The sequence below is a fragment of the Rhinolophus hipposideros genome (genome assembly GCF_964194185.1).
Source record: "Rhinolophus hipposideros genome assembly, chromosome: 4".
In the NCBI taxonomy this organism is placed as follows: Eukaryota; Metazoa; Chordata; class Mammalia; order Chiroptera; family Rhinolophidae; genus Rhinolophus; species Rhinolophus hipposideros.
Window position 1 is genome coordinate 47909932 of NC_138050.1, and position 17792 is coordinate 47927723.

The 17792-nt window shown below is 39.3% G+C and overlaps 1 protein-coding gene across 3 annotated transcripts in view; it reads right to left on the bottom strand.

The window, feature by feature from the left end:
* Nucleotides 1–17792, bottom strand: part of ZMAT4 (zinc finger matrin-type 4) — a gene marked incomplete at its 3' end in the record, with an annotated part of 331176 nt that overhangs the window by 119350 nt on the left and 194034 nt on the right. For all 3 annotated transcript variants that reach the window (XM_081045862.1, XM_081045864.1, XM_081045863.1), the window contains one exon: nt 15332–15488. In XM_081045862.1, coding sequence (XP_080901988.1) covers nt 15332–15488 — 157 coding nt within the window. The remainder of the gene's footprint in view (nt 1–15331; nt 15489–17792) is intronic.

The following is a 17792-nucleotide window of genomic DNA, read 5'->3' on the forward strand; positions in this document are numbered from 1 at the left end:
TACAGAGATCTATCTGCTTTCTTTAAAAAATCGTAACAGATTATAGGTGTAGAGAAAAAAATGGATTTTAAAATAAAATCGAAGCACAACTCAGGGTAGGGTTTTTAACTATTCTGATGCTTCCTAACAGCAAATGGGGCTAATGAGTCAACCTCATATCCATGGCATGAGGATTAAAAGTGCCTGCTTGATAAAAGTAAGTTCCCAAGTGTCCTGGCCACGGAGAAAATCAAGACTGAAACCTAAATGTCCTAATGTTTTTCCACTGCCCCATATGGGCATTAGCTCTGGCCAAATGGTACAGAGGCAGACCTGGCCAAGACTGGGAATGTGGTGAGCATGAGGCAAGGGCAGTGTTTGGGAAAAGTTAGAAAACCTCATCCACTGGCAGTGAAATATTCAAGTAACTAGTTATACATTTGCAGTTACTACAACAAACAGAATGTGTTGTAGAATAATAGGAAGTACAACTAAGAGCCAGAGAGATGGCGTCAGGATGAAAGATGTATGAGTGAGCAATGGTTAAAGGATTTGGAATTACTTTTCCAGAAAAAAGGAGTCAGAAGTACGATGCAATAGCCCTTGAAACACAGAGAGGATTTTGGAAATTGGACTGAAGGTCAGCTGTTTTCCAAAGCTGCTGAAGAAAGGGAACAGCTTGATCTTGGAACAGTATACCTTTAGAAGAGAGGTACCATAAGGGGGTGGATACATGATGCTAAGACATGCTTACCACTCCCAGTGGAGGTTTGTAGAATGCAAGCATTATGAACACACAGTCGTGGAGGGGAGAGCATTTCAACCACTCTGGAAACTGGGACTTAGAGTTAAAGGGAACAGAAGGATGGATAAGATGATAAGACTAGATTCTGTGAATTTCTAGGTAGAACTCATTCTATATCCTAGTCTCTGGATGAAACATAACATTCTTTTATAAAAAATAAAACTCTTAAAGACTAAATCATCAGGATTCATAAAATGTATGGACGTCTTTCTTTCTGACTTATTTTGACTAAAAGTAACCCTCCTTTTGTGTTAAAAAAGATCGACTAAAATGTTCATGTATACACCAGAGTTAGTTCTCGCCTCCCCTGCCCATCAGCATTCTTGATATACTGGTTTTATGAACTGAAAACGAAAGGTCCAGGTATTAAGATTTCATATGCTCTGTTGACCGAAAAGCAAAATAAAGATGCCACTTAGCACTCTGCCCTAATTATATCTTGATATAATTACAGAGAGAATTCATGAGTAGGCCATTCACCCCACACTCCTGCTTCTCACTGTAGTGATCTCAGTAGGTAGCGTACAACAAAAATCATGCCAGTAGATGACTGAGAACCCTTGGCTTCCAAAGACCTCCATATCATTCAGTTTTGAAGATTGTGCTCGGAAATCCTAGATCATGTCTTCAGTCGGTATCACTAAAAATACGAATGGCTGCCTCCAAAAGGAATTGCCGATAATTGGTTGCAACACTTTAATCTTGCCTTTGCAATTCATGATACCTCAAAGTGGCCAAAATCCTTTTGAAAACCTTGGATGGATTTACAATGAAAGCCATAAATTAGCGTGCGCTCAACAGACAATTGAAGCCACATAGCAGGAAATCCTACACAGAGAAGCAGCTTCCCCGAAGGCTGAGAGTAGAGAAAGAAAACATGAAATTTCATCTTTCTGTTTCCAGATGGGCTACCTTCGTTGTGGTCTGTGTCACATGACCACTGATATAGCAGAAGAGCCTATTGAGAAATCAATTAATTGTCTTTCTTTCTTATGGACTTACTTCATAAAATGAGAGGTATTTTCCATTTCATTCCAAACTGAGATTTAAGCCTTGAAGTCTGGTTTTTCCTACTCTCAGGATAGAATGAACAATGCATTTATTGTCTGAGGGGCAAAGAGATCTGAGTATTCAAAGAGGGGTGTGCCTGATGTCAGGAAGTAATTGTTTCTTTGGGCCTAGGAAAAAAGAGGGTTGCAAGTTTGGACAGAGAATAGGGCCTTGGCTTTCTCTTCCACAGCCTAGATTGGCACAGACAGGATGGAACCATCAGTGGAAGTCATTGACCAGGAGAAATAAGTTAATCTGCACAGGAAGAAGGTAAGTGAGACCCATCCCAAAGAAGCCCTGGTTTCCGCTCCAGCCTGTGGAGCCTCAGCACACAATGGCACCTGGGTGGTTATGAAGTAGCCAGAGCCCACAGGCTGAGAGTCTTCTTTGAGGACACCTAATGTCTTCAGGCCCTTGTGTGGCCCAAAAGAGGGAGAGGGTACCCAAATAACCTATACTGACCTTCCAACCAATCTCCAGAGATAGAGGACAAAAGTAATTTAAATTGATTTCAAAAATATAAAGAAATGTGACATTTATTGCACTCAAGTGCTATCCAGTAATTTATACTTATTGCATCTGATTAGTAAAGGACCCAAACTGAATATTAAGCCAGACTTTTGAGGCTGATGTTTAAAATATATAGGTATTTCAAAAGATGAGAGAATATAGTCTGAGACATTTACTAACAATTATTTTAGTTAGAATGTTTGCTTTACAAATGCCTTCTCAATTTCATAGACTAGACAGATTTGGGGTTCTTATTTTTCATAGATAACAAGAATTATTAGCAGAAAATATCTCATTCAGTGTTTTTTTTCTGATTTGTAATGCATTCTGTGTATAAATTCCAAGTTCTAACCACATCTTCTACCGACAGCTTCAAAGTAAGCACAGGAAATTGATTATTTTATTGTTCTACTATATTCTTTCATAAAAATGTATTAAAGAACATTTTCTGGAATAAAGGTATAACCATGTCATAAAACCTGTTGAAATCAACAACTGTCTTATGCTATAATTTATCACCCAAAAGAGAAAGTGATCTTATGGTATTTAAAAGGATTTGGGAAAATCACCTAGGTCATATCCACACTGTTAAAAACTTTAAATCTATCCAATCATTGATGCTTTGTTTTATTGGTCATTGAATATAAAATAAAAGAACAGTAGCCTTGGTCTAATCATTGTTCCAAGCCTCTTATGATCCATAGTGCACAAAAGTAGTAGCCAAAGAAGTCAGCTCACCTTACATTGTTAATTCATTTCAACTCTATTCATTGTAGAGTAGTCAACAGCCTGACTGATGTGGTTTCTTCTGACAGAATGACACCATGGAAAACTTACTGCAAGAGAAGTCTCTTTGCCACAAGCCAGTTTCATCACCTTGGGCAAATGTTTGCACTTCTCTAGGTCTGTTTCCTCACCAGGAAAATAAGATGATTGAAATAATGATTGGTAAACATTTTTCAAGCAATTGCATGAGTCTTTTATTTGTTGTATTTGTAAGCATTTGAAAAGCCAAAAACATCATCAGAACAAGTGCATTGATCTAGAGATGATGCCTTAGAACATGCCAGCTTTTCTAATTTAAAAGGAAATGCACTGCTATGAAGATATCTGCCTGTTTGACAAACTACTGTTTGCCTCTATTAAAACAAGTATATAGACAGGTTATGCAAGGCAAACCAAATAACCTGATTCAGATGAGAGAACTGCCATGGATTATAAAATCTTATATGCAAATACAAGGTGCTGATTGAACATGAAATGCATGTATTATTCAAAATTTGAATTTATGTAACTTTCAAGCAGATCTAGAATACCCTGATCTTTATTCATTTAACAGAGAACTCAAATAAGCCATTCTGTCTGGCATCAAATTTATAGAAAAGCCCTGAAGTTCTCTGTCGCTCTCATTTTCAACAGGATTTAAGGAAGGAAAGAAAAGACCCAACATGATTTCAGAAGAGAAATATACAATAAACACACTGAGACACAAGACAAGCAGAGTCGACAAGATCATTGCTTATCTGTCCCTTTTCCCATATTGTTCACTATTCGTACAAATGAGAAATGCTTGCTTTAATGTTGATAAATATCTGTCGTGGTTGCTTTATTGCTTCCAGTCATCTTAGTGAGAAACTTGGGGTTTGAACTGTGCTCTTCATTAGGTGGGCAAACATCTACAATCATTTTATGAAGCATTATTTATTACCACTTAGAGATCAAGGGAAAGTCCTAAAATGTGGAATCATAATAAGCCCTGGGTTCAAGTTCCAATTATGTATTTTACTATGTAACACCACTCAACACACTACTTTACCCTGCAAGATCTCAGTTTCTTCATCAGTAAAATAGAGATAATAACACTTGATACTTTGTGTTTTTATGAAGATTAAATGAAACAATAAATGTGATGTTTTTAATATCATATCTATACAGTTATCAATTAAGATCATTGATTGTATTATTAGGTTAGATTCAACTTAGTTTACTCAACTATAGTATTATCACACCCAAGGATCTTTAAAATATTATGTATTTTTATTATATTGTTGAAAGATGAATAGTCTTTTTGAAACTTGTTTTTTATAAATGTAATAAATAGAAAGTAACTTTTGATATGTAGATAGTTGATTTTTGTTATTCTTGATAGTTGTGTTCTATAAAGCCTCCAAGAATACAATTAGCAAATACTGAACTATTGCTCCTTAGGGAAATTTAGGTTTTAGGTTTCTGTGAGGCTGTGGTCACAACATTTTAATCAACTGATCAATATACTTAGAGAACCTTGTTTTATATGTATTTAAAGACACCATATGTACATATATATACATATATATTTATATATTGTTTTTGTTAACATTTATACACACACACACACACACACACACATATATATTCAATTCAAAGCCAACGGCACTATAACTTATGCCTGGATGAAGCTTATCCAAACACACATATTTTTCCTGGAAGGAATGTCACAGCCTTTTTGTATTTAGGAATACTAGACAGCACTGCAACACTATCCTTGGGAGCCATTTTAAATGACAAAATAACCAACAAAAAGCACAAAAATGCAAAATAACCTGGCACTAAATAGATTGCAAAAAGTGCACTTTATAGTAGGAGAGTTGAAGCTAGAAAGCAGAGGGTTGCTTTATCAACCTCAGCTGAGAACATGCACATGGGGCAACTCAAAATTCTTACCACTTTACACACACAGGTCTACAAATGACCACTAAAGTATTGATTTTGAGTATTGATTTTGTGGTTACAAAAAATTTTTAGTGAGTTGGCAAAGTCACAAATACAGAATCTGCAAATAATGAGAATTGACTATGTGTGTGTATACTTACCTATATTTCACATATGTGTACATATATGTTTATATTTGACGCTTATTCCTATGACAGGCACTATATTAAGTATTTTACATATATCTTCTCCTTTATTATAGTAATTATATAATACAAGTATCACCATAATTTTTACCAATATGAAAGTGAAAGTGGAGGAGTTAAAATAACTTGTAAAAGTTCACACAGATATAACCACAATTTAAAACTGGATCTTATTTCAGAGCCTATGTTCATACTTTACATTATTCTGTATTTTACCTATTTTACCAGAGGGAAGGAATTTTTTTAAAATCAAGTAAGTGAACAGCCATGACACTTCCTATAAAATTGGAAAACCACTGCCTTTGATCATCATATTTTACTGAAATTGAAATAACCAAGGTAACTTAATTTGAAAACAAAGCTATAGATATGTAAATGTCTATCATTACTCTAAAGTATGCTTACAATTTTCACTGATCAACAAATGTGTATGAAATGACTGCTATGTGCCGAGAAGTGTTCTGTGTGCCGTCGTCAACAGTGACGAGAGGCTGTGACGCAGGAGCACCACTCAGAGCTGCTCTCTATCCACCTTCTAGCACTGTGAAGACACACACACCACCACAGCAACTTCGAACTCTTAAGGGTCAACAATGAAAGAAAAGTCATTGCTAAATTGGATGCCATTACCTGCCATGCCAGGGATGCCTGGGAATTACAGAAAACAATGCGTTCAATATCCACTGTTGCTAAGAATGATAGATGTATTCATAAAAGTCTATATGTGAAACAGTCACTTTAAAGGACAATGTATCAACCAGGATAGATTAGGCTCTCATGCAATAACAAACAACCCCAACATGTCATAATAAAGGTATCTTTCTTGTTCTTACAAAGTCTAATACTGGTTGAATGGCCCTTCTCCACCCTGTAGCCGGTCTTAAAGTCATGCAAGTTACATCTACTCACAATCAATTGAAAGTCTGAGGAATACAGAAAGCAAATGGGTTTTGGATGAGCGATGCCTCTGCCACAAAAAAACAAATGTTCTTGTTAATCATAAGTATAATACCTAACCATTTAGATTATGGGTAATCTTAAATTTCACTTTGATTAATGGTAGATAGTGGGGAGTACCTGTAGTTTAAAGCTTCCCCCCCCATGCTTCAAATTCCTTCTAAATAATTCATATTACCTATAACACATTTTTAAGAACAATTAAATGATGTTTACTTTTAGGATTTTCAGTAAGAACTCAGTTTCATTCTTATTCCAATTATCTTGTGTGTGTAGGTTCATCGTAAAGAGAAATGGAAAAATTACTAGCCAGAAAGCATAATATCTGGGCCTGTTACCTTCATCAGTTGTAATCCCTTACATGAGGGGGGCTTGTATACTGTGTAGAATAATGCTCCCCCCAAATCCATGTCCACTCAAAATTTCAGAATGTGAACTGCTTTAGAAATAGGGTCTTTGCAGATGTAATTAGTTAAGCTGAGTCATACTGGATTAGGTAGGGTCCTGAATCCATGAACTGATGTCTTTATAAGAAGAGGAGAGGTCACACAGACACACAGGGAAAGTCATGTGACAGAGATGGAAGTGATACAGCTAGAATGCCAAGGAAGAAGCCACCAGAAGGTAGGAAGAGGCAAGGAAAGAATCTTCCTTAGAGCCTTCAGAAGGAGCCTGGCTCTGCTGACACCTTGATCTCAGACTTCTAGCCTCCAGAATTATCGGAGAATGCATTTCTATTGTTTAAACAACCAGTTTCTAAGAATTTATTGTAGTAGCCCTGAGAAACTAATACAGATTAGATCTGAGATTTCAAATAAGAATTAACAATCAGGACATATAAGCATATTAAGATTATGACAAAATATGGTTATAATTTCCTCTGTTTAGTTTTCATTAATGACTTTAGATTTTAGGCCTACTGGATTCATTTGCTATCACTCAAGTCTTGCAGCTTCTTGGAAGGGCTTCCTTGTTCTTAACAAGGGGGAGTCACTGGGTTCCCCTCATTGTCTATTCTTGAGGTACCTCCCTAAGGTCCATCTCTCTAACTTTCCTCTACTCTCAGTCTCATCTATCCACCAGCCTTATCCCAGTGCCTATCCAGCTTCTCAAAGGTGCATGGCCCAGGAGAATGCTTTCATTTTCTTTGCACACCCATACCACCGCCATTCTCTCCTTGCTGCCTCTCACTCAAGAGCATTCATTATCTAGATCAGAGGTCTGCAAACTTTTCATGTAAAGGACCCTGTAGCAAACATTTTAGGATTTGTGGACTCTGGTCCCAATCAATGTGGCCATTGTGGCCATTCGGCCGCTACTCAATTCGGCCATTGTGGCACAAAGGCAACCTAAACAGAACGCAAATGAATGAGTGGTGTGGCAGTGTTCCAATAAAACTTCATTTGTGAATGCTGAAATATGAATTTTATGTTTTCCCTGTGTCACAAAATATTCCTCTTATTTTTTTTTTTAACCGTCTGAAAAACACAAAAATAATTTTCGGCTTACAGACTGCACCGAACAGGCAGCAGCAGGTCAGATCCGGGCCTCAGGCCCTATTTTGTTAAGCCCAGATCTAGATCCCTGGTCCTTGACTGGGGTCAACTTTGCCCCCCAGGAAACATTTGACAATGTCTGGGGACATTTTTTATCATCACAACTAGTGAGGGTCACCTGGCATCTAAAGAGTAGAAGTCAGCGATACTGCTAAACATCCTACAATGCACAGGGGGTTGCCCCCACCACTAACCAAGAATTATCCAAAAATGTCAACACTATTCAGATTAGAAACCCTGAGCTAGATGAAGGATTTCTATGAGAAAGTGAGAACCCTCCCTAACAAATCTACATAGGTTATTAAGACCTGACCTGAACTACTCTCTTCAGATATTCTTCTAAGAATTCTCCAGGTACAATTATTTTAACTGTTCTTCAATATCGTATTGTATTTGTAGATCGTCAGAGTGCTTATGTCCCCTCTTCCTACGTGGTAAACCTGAGAGGGTATCTTATCCACTTTTATATTCCCAGGACAAAGGATATTTGTTGAGAGGAACACAGCTAAGAACATAATGAAATAAAACTCCAGGTTATGAACTCTCTTAAGGCAGGTACCAGATTAAGGAATTTCAACTTTCATAGAGAAGCTACCTCTATCCCCTAGAGCAGACATTTTATGTCATAGAGTGCCAGCTTTGCTAGGTGTTGATGGTCAGTTACCAACAAGATCTCATGCTGGATGCAGCATGAATTAGTTTTGGCCGGAAAGCCTGCTGGGACTGGAGCTGGCTGGGGCTCCATTCTAGAGCCAGACAGGACTTCCGGTACCACACCTGGAGGCATCATTGATGAATGGGCAAGCATCTGCTGAGCTTGGAAGCAGAAGCTAAAAGCTATATAGCATTACATGAGGATGGAACAGTTGAGGCCACAGAGACAATAATGAGTTTGGCAGAATCACCCAGCTCTGTGCTTGCTCTGCCCTGCTCCCATGTGACATACCTGATGCCGCTTGGATTCCCCACTTAGCTTCCCTCCCCAACTCCTGATTTTCTCTCACCCATACCCTTCTCTGCTCTTCCCATCTGAAGACTCCTCTTCACCCCCACCCTAAGCCTCTGCACTGACTATGCTTCTTCTTCCTATGATTTTTGGTATCAGCTCATCCACATCTGGAACACCCTGGCCAATATCTTTAATGGTTCCATCCAGGCAGCCATCCAAATGCCCAGCACACAACGCAAAGCCTCAGTGGACAGCCTCTCTGGAGCTCAGGCCATTTCTCCCATCCTCCAGCTTAACCTCAGCTCAAATCTGGTCTCCTGCTCATTCCTATTAGCTCCCACCTATGACCCCTCTCTGCCTAGTCAAACTGGATTTACATCTTGTTTGGCAGATTTCTGTGGCTGTTTTGATTTTTCTCCTCCCCAAGGTTTCTGTGACCTTGTACCCTGTCCTATATTTCTACACTCGTACTTGTCCTCCAGCAGGAACTGAACACCAGGGTACATTTTTCTGTCGCTCTCTGTCAGGAAGGAGAACATGGCTGTCAAGCTTCTGTACAGGAAAGCAGCAAAATACAGAATAAGTGTGGACATGTTCCTCTGTGAGCAGTGCTTACAGACCAAGTGGTAAAGGAAATGTGTCCAATGGAAGCAGCCTTGAACAACAGGAAAAGTACTTTAAGTGCAAAATTATATAGCACAGAGGTCAGAGCAAATAAAAATAGCTTCATTGTCCTGTGTGGACAGAGATAACACTTAGTGAACTCTGACTGTGTGGTGCTGTGATGAGCACTTTGCATTTATTAATCAGCAGTTACAACCATCATGAAAGCCTTTGATATAAGTAATAGCATTATAACCATTGTACTGACTTGGAAAAGGAGGTCCAGGCAAGTGAAATCTTCAGCTAATGAGTGAGGCCCAGATATGTCTGACTTCACAGCCCACTCTACATTAACTACAACTTCTAGTAGCCATTAGAGACTCCAGAGACTGTTTGAGACCTGAACTAAACCTTGGAAGATGGAAGGTGTTTGCATCCATGACAAGAAGAGGGAAGGGAATCTTGGGTATGGGATAGAGGTGGAAAAGGCACAGTGGGCTAGTGGTGCAGGAAACCTGCCTGGCAGAGGATTTGAGAATGTGTGTTGAGAAGACAAAGGAAATAAGGTTGGAGATACAGAAGAGCCAACATATGCAGCTCCTGCAAGCTAGGAAGACTAACATGTCTTGATATCATAGGACACAGTCTCCAGAGGCTTTGCATAGTATACTAATAAGTTATGTCTGAGGGATATGACCGGACTCAAAGCTATACCTTCTGACCCTCAGGAAAGTCCCTAACAACAGTTATGTCAATATTACCTTAGTTGAATATCAGGTTCCCCAAGGTGAAATATGTGAAATACACATAAAGAGGTGTCCTGTTTGGCTAAGTATTTACTTAGGTCATTGTACTCATTTCCTGTGGTTGCTGTAAGAAGTTACCACAAATTTAGTCACCTGAAATAACAATTTTATTATAATACCATTTTGGAGGTCAGAAACCTTAATTCAACATGCAACCTTAACTCCTCCTTGACATGCAGCACAGGTTGTGAGGATTGAGATGTGGACATCTTTGGATACCACTATTTGTTCCCCTATAGTCACTGATCTCGCCTTTGGGGTTCCATCAGAGGCAGACCTGTAGCCATCTAACACATATCCTTATTGGCTCCCCAGGCAGAACCTTGGGAGAAATGCCACAGCATAGTGCACAGGAGCCCAGTTGAAGCCATCATAAAGTGCAGAGCCTCAGGGTTCTGTCTGGTTACTCAACTACTTCACTCTACTGGAAGCACTCACCTTTACCCACAGAGTCAACTCCCTGTGAGGGGCCTCTAGGCCAATGCCAGCCTTAAGTAAGAAAGATCGGAGCAGCCTGACCTCTAAGGATAGCATCCAGCTTCTAGCCCTTTTTTCACTTTGTGTTCTACTCAGAGCTTCTTCCATATTCCTAAGATCTACACCCTCTTCTGGCCTTCATTCTGGGGTCTGATTCCTTATTTTATCCTCTAGAGATCTTGAGATCTTGTCTTGAAAATGACTTATTATTGCCTCTGCTTGCCAGTCCCCAGTCCACAGACCTCATCGCAGAAAGATTTGTTTCCAGGACACACAACATAATGTCCCCGTGTGTTATTCCCAAGGTAGTGTTTGAACAGCTCGATGTTAATCAGGAAATCAGACATGCTGACAGAGGAAAGGAGTCAAGCTATTCTCCCATACAAACTCATTTACCAAATGCTCACCTGTGAATAACACACCTTCTAATTTTCAAAGCACTTTAAAATCTATTATTTGCTCTGTATAAGGGCCAGTGAGATACATTTATCCAATCTTAAATGACAGATGAGAAATCTGAGATTGAAAAGGATAATGGAGCTACCAAAGGTTACATAATGAGGCAGAGTAAGGGTCTGAGTTCCTATCTCCTGACTCCTAGGCCAGTATTCTTTCTGCTACATTATATCAGTGGGTCAAGCCTGTAGATTCTGGCTGGGAATCTCAGGGCTAGAAGGACTTTCATGTCATCCAGGATAAACATATAATGTCAGGACTTTAAATGTCATCTAGGCTAAGGTCGCTATGCTGGAACCTCCTCAGAAAATGCCCTGCCAAGTAGTTACCAGCTTCTACTTCAACAGTTCCCATAGCCACAATCTTCACCTTTAAGTATCTCTGAATATTAACAAGCTCTTCCTTATCTGAAACTCAGCTCTAACTCACTAATCTACTCACTCATTGGCTATACGTGTTGCATCCAAACACACACATGCATGTGCGTGCGTGCGTGCGCGCACACACACACACACACCATGAATCTTTCTTTCCTCTGACAGCCTTCCAAAAGATTAACTCCTGAGTAATCATTATTCCATGCTTAACAACCCCTGCTTCCTTTACTCTCCCTCCAGTGAGAGGATCTTCATGTCCTTCATTGTCCTGGCCTCTAGCCTCTGAGTCTCCTCTAAACGCTTCTCACTTTGTGGCAACTGACATGACTATGGCAACCTCAGTCGGGCCTCTGATCTGGGCAAGACCTCCATGCTGAGGTCTGTTGACCCTGTAAGAAGGTGGTGGGTCCAGAGTCTTCCTCATGCTTTTATCTCACAGCAGGATCTAGAAGAACATGGAGAACAGAGATTCAGAAACACACTAACCAAGAACTAGAACTGGGTTTTGTTCCAGTGGCTCTGTGAAGCATTTCAGAAATTCCAGTAAACATGTACCCATCTGGAGAAGGCAATTCAAATGACAACTAATTCTGTAGGATACCCCGTTGATGCTTAACCAAGGTGCATCTTGAGTAGGAGGAGAGGTAATGATTCACAGGTACCAACTGCTCACCCTCATACAATGGAATAGTTTAGGAGAAGCAGTGAGTCATGCTGCAAGTATTTCTACCCAGAAATCATTATAGTTCAAGAGCCTATTATTCATGAAGGGGCAGCTTAAGCATCATACCGGAGCAGAGGAATTGCTTCTTTCTGGTATCTTGATTCAGTTGGTTGGATTTTATATGTTCTTTTGCTTTCCTTTTGTTTTCATTATAGAAGTAATTGGAAGCCAACCTGGTTGGTTAGGCAGAGCAGTTCCTAGATGTGCAAAGGGCTTGGAGGGTGAAGTCCTTCAGGAATGGCTGCTGGGTCTGGCTGCAGGCAGAAAGGAAATAGGGCAGGCAGTCCTGACACTATTCCAGGAGCTGAAGAGGCTGCACCTGGTGGCTCAGGAAGCCCATGGCCTCAGTAATCTTTCCTGATGCCTCTTGGTCCTTATCCTGTACTTGTAGTAACTGAGTTGTGCTTGAGACCAGGCTTCCACCTACACCCTACTGGGAATCAGGTTCTTAATTTGTTCTTTATATTTGGTTTCCAGCGCAGTACTATTGTCTTAAACAATGGTGCCCTGCCACACTCAAGAGTTCATCCTTTCCCTAGAACCCCAGGACTGCCACCAGGGCCTTGCTACCACCTACCTTTCCTGATGCCCGTAACCTGCTTGAACCTCTGCAGGATCTCTGTACCCAGATTTTCCATTACTAGGTTCCACCCTCTTATCAAGCCCTCAAACCCTTACCCTATGCCACACGTCCCTATGCCTATCCTTTGCTTATAATTGCAAATAATGACTCACCTCCTTCTAGCAGGATACATGGCTTCCTTTGCTCCTGTCAGCAGCCTAGTTGACACCACCCCAAGCACAGGGACCAATTTAACTTCCCAGGCCCTCCATTCTATCTGGTGCTGTCACTGTTCAAGATTCTTTCTGCTCAAAGCAGCTTCAGAAGAGAATGGGTGAGAGAATGAGCTTCAGAAGAGTGGTGTGCAGCCTGAGAACTCTGAGCTACATGAGAAAGGGGGATGCTGGCACAGGGAAACTAGAATCTGTTTCCCCCAACCTAAAACACAAGCTGTTAGTGCTACTCCCCGCCCCCACCCCCACTCCCAATCCCTTCTTGCCAACCCAGCAACCTGTTTTCTGTCACAGTGAGGACTGGGCCAGCCAGCTCTGTGGACACCAAGACAAAGTCACTAAGTAAAGATTTCTGTTTAAGTGCTTTTGATTTTTCATTTGGAATATTGATGGCAACTAACAAATTATACCCAAGTTATATTTACAGCTCTGAGGGTATTTGAATTCAGGAAAACAAACTGGTGCTTGGTTATCTTGAGGCTGTATTTAAATTCACGAGGAACTATTCTTGTCATGTGGTGATTTTTTTTTTTTACAGAAATAATAGCTCTCCATTTGCTAATTAGTGTGATAAACAAACATATAGCTCCTCTTCCATCACTACTTCCAAAATTAAATTTAACTGCAATCCTCTGCTTTGGTAGAGAACAAATGGGCTAGTTGCTCATTCATGGAAAACAGGTGAAAAATTTCTAGTGACTATTTCTTTCAGGTGCTTTAAGAGATTTAAAGGTGAATAGGTTACAAGGTGAGTATCCAACCTTTTAAAGTGCAAGAATGAGGAGTTTCAGCCAAGTGGCTGCTTACCAAATGCTAATACACAAAGTGTGCCCCCCAAATAAGCTGAGCTTGTCAACAGATTTCATGTGTTTCGTAAACCCATCTTATATCTGAATGTCATAGCCACCTTTGCAAAAACAATATTCATAGTTAAACTAAGTAGAAAAATATAGTGAAAGATTCCTTGCTATTCTCTAAGTAAAGGAAGATCTTTTTCTTAAGAAAAACACTGCTGAGGATAAAAGCCAAGTATTGTTTTAGACATTCTCCAATTTCCAAAATACCATTTAAAAAAGAATTACACCCACGATTTATGCACGATTCATTAGACAGCAAGATAAAATGAACTGCTTGATTTTAATTGCATTGAAATAGTAGGCATCATGAAATACACCCCCAGCTTCTTAGGATTATAACCTAGTCTAGTAACATCTTTACCACAATATAAACCTTTTCCAAATAGCCTACCTTGATTAAATTAGAATAGTATTTTTAGTTTCATGATTTGATAGACTTCTAAAGAATTTTTTTTAGGTAAGCACCTAGAAGGTCAAATGTTATCAATTTCTGTTGTATTTATTGTGAAACTTAATAGGCTTGAATCACAGGATCCCTTATGAAAATGACAGGAATGTCATCTCATAAAGTAGATGAAATATATTTGCAAATGACAGGAATGTCATCTCATAAAGTAGATGAAATATATTTGGATGGACCTTGAATGCTAGGTAAAATAAGTCATATGAAAAAGGACAAAAACCGTATGATTTTACTCATAAGTGGAATATAAAACAAACAAAAAAAGAAATAAATGAACAAACAAAACAAAACACAAACTCATAGAGGCAGACAACAGATTGGTGGTTACCAGAGGGGATGAAGGGTGGGAGGGAGGATGAAATGGGTAGAGGAAGTCAAATGCACATGATGGATAGAAACTAGGCTTTTGGTGGGGTACACCTGAAACTTATACAATGTTATTAATCACTGTTACCTCAATAAATAAATAAATCCTAATGGATTATTAACTTTATAGCAAATAATATTTAACATCTGAAAACAAGGGTTCAAGATTAATGTTTAAAACACCGTATCTATATTTTCTTAGTTGAAATAGAAAATTTTCTTAAGAAAACAACTCAGTTATCTGCAAACAAGAATATTTTTGGAAACGACAGTTTTCCTCCTCTCCACCCCCACCAAGGTAAGGACAGGATGATAAGGCCTAAGTAGGGAATGTACCCGATATACACATACTCTCCATTATACATACTGATTACAGACCGAAGCTAGGGAAGAACACTGTTCTTTGCATAATATGTATAATATCTTACATAAGATGTAATAAGTATGACAGACAACACCTTCAGAAGGTGCAAGCTGCTGAACTACTAATCTGAAGGAACAAGGCTGAGAATGAGCACCTGCTATTGAATTTAATGGTCTATGACAATGAGGTCTTCTGGGCTACCTGCCCCTCCCTTTAGGTTTGGAAGGACAGCTACCATTAGTCTCTGATTCCGGCAGCTGCCTCTGAAGCAGGAGCAGGGTAAAGGGGACAAACGGCTTGAAATTCAGTATCTCCCCGCAATTACTGTTCACACACATACCTGTGGTCTTTAGTGGAGTTTTCTCTCCTAGCAACAGTTTTAACCTTTTGGCATGGATTTTGCCTTGATAATGTGAGTCAGCCACCACCGCTGAGGTAAAAGACATGTTACAGAGTGTGCAGCATTTGTTCTTATCCACCATATCAGCATCACTTCCCTGCCAGGGAGGAAGAAAAAAATAACATTAGAGAATCCCAAGACCTAAAATTTCTTTTATCCCATTCCATTCTGTTGTAAATGAGATTGACCACAGACTTCCTTACTGAAATGTCTAGTTTGTGTTCTGCAATCACTCTTTTCCTTTATGATAATCATCATAAAAAAAAAGCAGTCACTTAAGCTGAATAATACTGAATGTCAAGTATAATTTTACATATATATGTGTGTGTGTGTGTGTGTGTGTGTGTGTGTGTGTGTGTGTGTACATATATATCGTCACGGGATGTGGAGTACAGCATAGGAAATAGAGTCAGCAGTATTATAACAGCTATATACGATATCAGGGGGTAGTAGATTGGGGGAGGGGAGTTATCACTTTGTGAGGGATGTAAAGGTCTAACTGTTACATTGTTTTTGTACACCAAAAGTAATAAAAAAAAAACTTACTCAGTTACTGACTTTACCCCACATGTATTTAGTGGCTGCTATTGCCAGGCAGGACAAGTGCACAGATATGAGTTATCTGCAGAAAAATGGGGCCCACAATTAGGTGAGAACACATTGTGTCTGGCAAAAGTCTCTAACTGTACCTGTTATACTCATTAAAGTAGATAAAATATCCAAGTTTAGATGGCCTAAATTATTTAGTAGAAATTATCATTTGACATTCAGCTCAGCATTTGACCAGTTTTAGCCTCGCCACGCTACAAGGCCATGTGTTCAAAATTTTTTTTAAAGATATATTTAAGGAATTAAACATTTTCATAATGAACTCAAATATGTATCATAAAGCTATGATGAACATGCTGGTTGAATTTTCTAGGAGAATTTTTATAATTTTCCTTTTCTCCAGGAAGGTGATTAGTTAAACGCTGCACAAAATACTTAAATCAGCTTGCTTTTTATTCTTTTGTAAGATGATAAAAATGAATCATGATTCAGAAAAAACTAAATCCTTTGTCAGGCCATGTGACCAGGCTACTGTGTACATAGATCATCAATTACCTATATTATGCAAGGGAAAGATTAATCCATTGGCTCCTCTTCTGCCTACTTAGAAATTGAGGGTAAAGTGGACTCTTAGATAAGGAGTTAATCTATTCCTTAACAGAACAGCAATAGCAAAACACCACTTTTTAAAGGAGCAAACCCAGGATAAGTATCTGGCCCCACAATAGGAACTTCTTTTACTCCCAGCAAGCCCAGAGAATGCAATATAAAATGGCATGGGGAGAAGGATGAGGGTGGAGAGGGGATGGAAAAAGGGAACTACCCTTTGTATTTTTCTGCATAATAATATGTCCAGACTGCTGGAGAGAGTGTTGCCTTGCAAATTATGTGGCAGTGAAAAAACTCTTTCCTCCTTAAGGCATTAGTCTGTAATTTCTCTGATAATTAGTTAGTCTTTTGTAGGAGTGGTGTGTGTGTGTGTGTGTGTGTGTTCCAGGAGGCTGGCCTGTAGTTCAGGGAAAAAAAGGAAGGAAGAGACTTTAAAAGGGATTTGGTGTGATTTGGAGTTACAAAGCCCCACCTACTGCAATTTATCTCTTGAGCTAAGAATATTAGAATGCCCCCACTTTATTACAGTTAATGATTGAGATCTTAGGAAGTGTACTGCTAGGGGTTGGGGGCTCAGTGAGAGAAAACAGAACCTATGGAGAGAGGAAAGCTTTCTCAGAGGTCCTCTCCTGGAGAGGGACTCACTTTAGGACAGGACACCTGGGTAGACACTGTGGCTGTGTTCGCTGAGTATTCCCTCACTGAGGGTTTAAGGTTGATGTGTTTTGAATTTTCCCATCAGTAAAAAAAAGAAAAAAATCCATAAATATTTTTATACCCTTGTATGATATACTGTGGAGACTGACTGGGCCAGGCAGTAAAAAAGGATTTGGCTTCCCCTCACCTATCTCTCCAATCAAGCCTAGAAGATGCCAAGAACCCATGGAGGGAGTATAGCCCAAGAATACCAAGAAATGGCAAGTCAAGGAGTTATTGATGGGTTCAAGCTCAGTAAATCAGGAGTGGATAGATAGCTCAGGAGGCATGAAAGACCAAACGGGTACCTTGCCACTATGTGTTAAAAGATATTAGTTCTACACTTTTTTCTTTTTTAAAAAAAAAGAAGACTGTCAAGGTGAAAGCGGATGCTTGGATGACCCATTTATTACCTACTTATGATGACATATATATCAAGGTATGTAATTTTTCTTAAAATTAGGTACAAGATCATAAGCCAAAGTTTAACCCACAATCTATACCCATTTTGAATCCGTGCACCCCTTCTGCTACTTCCAGTGAAAGT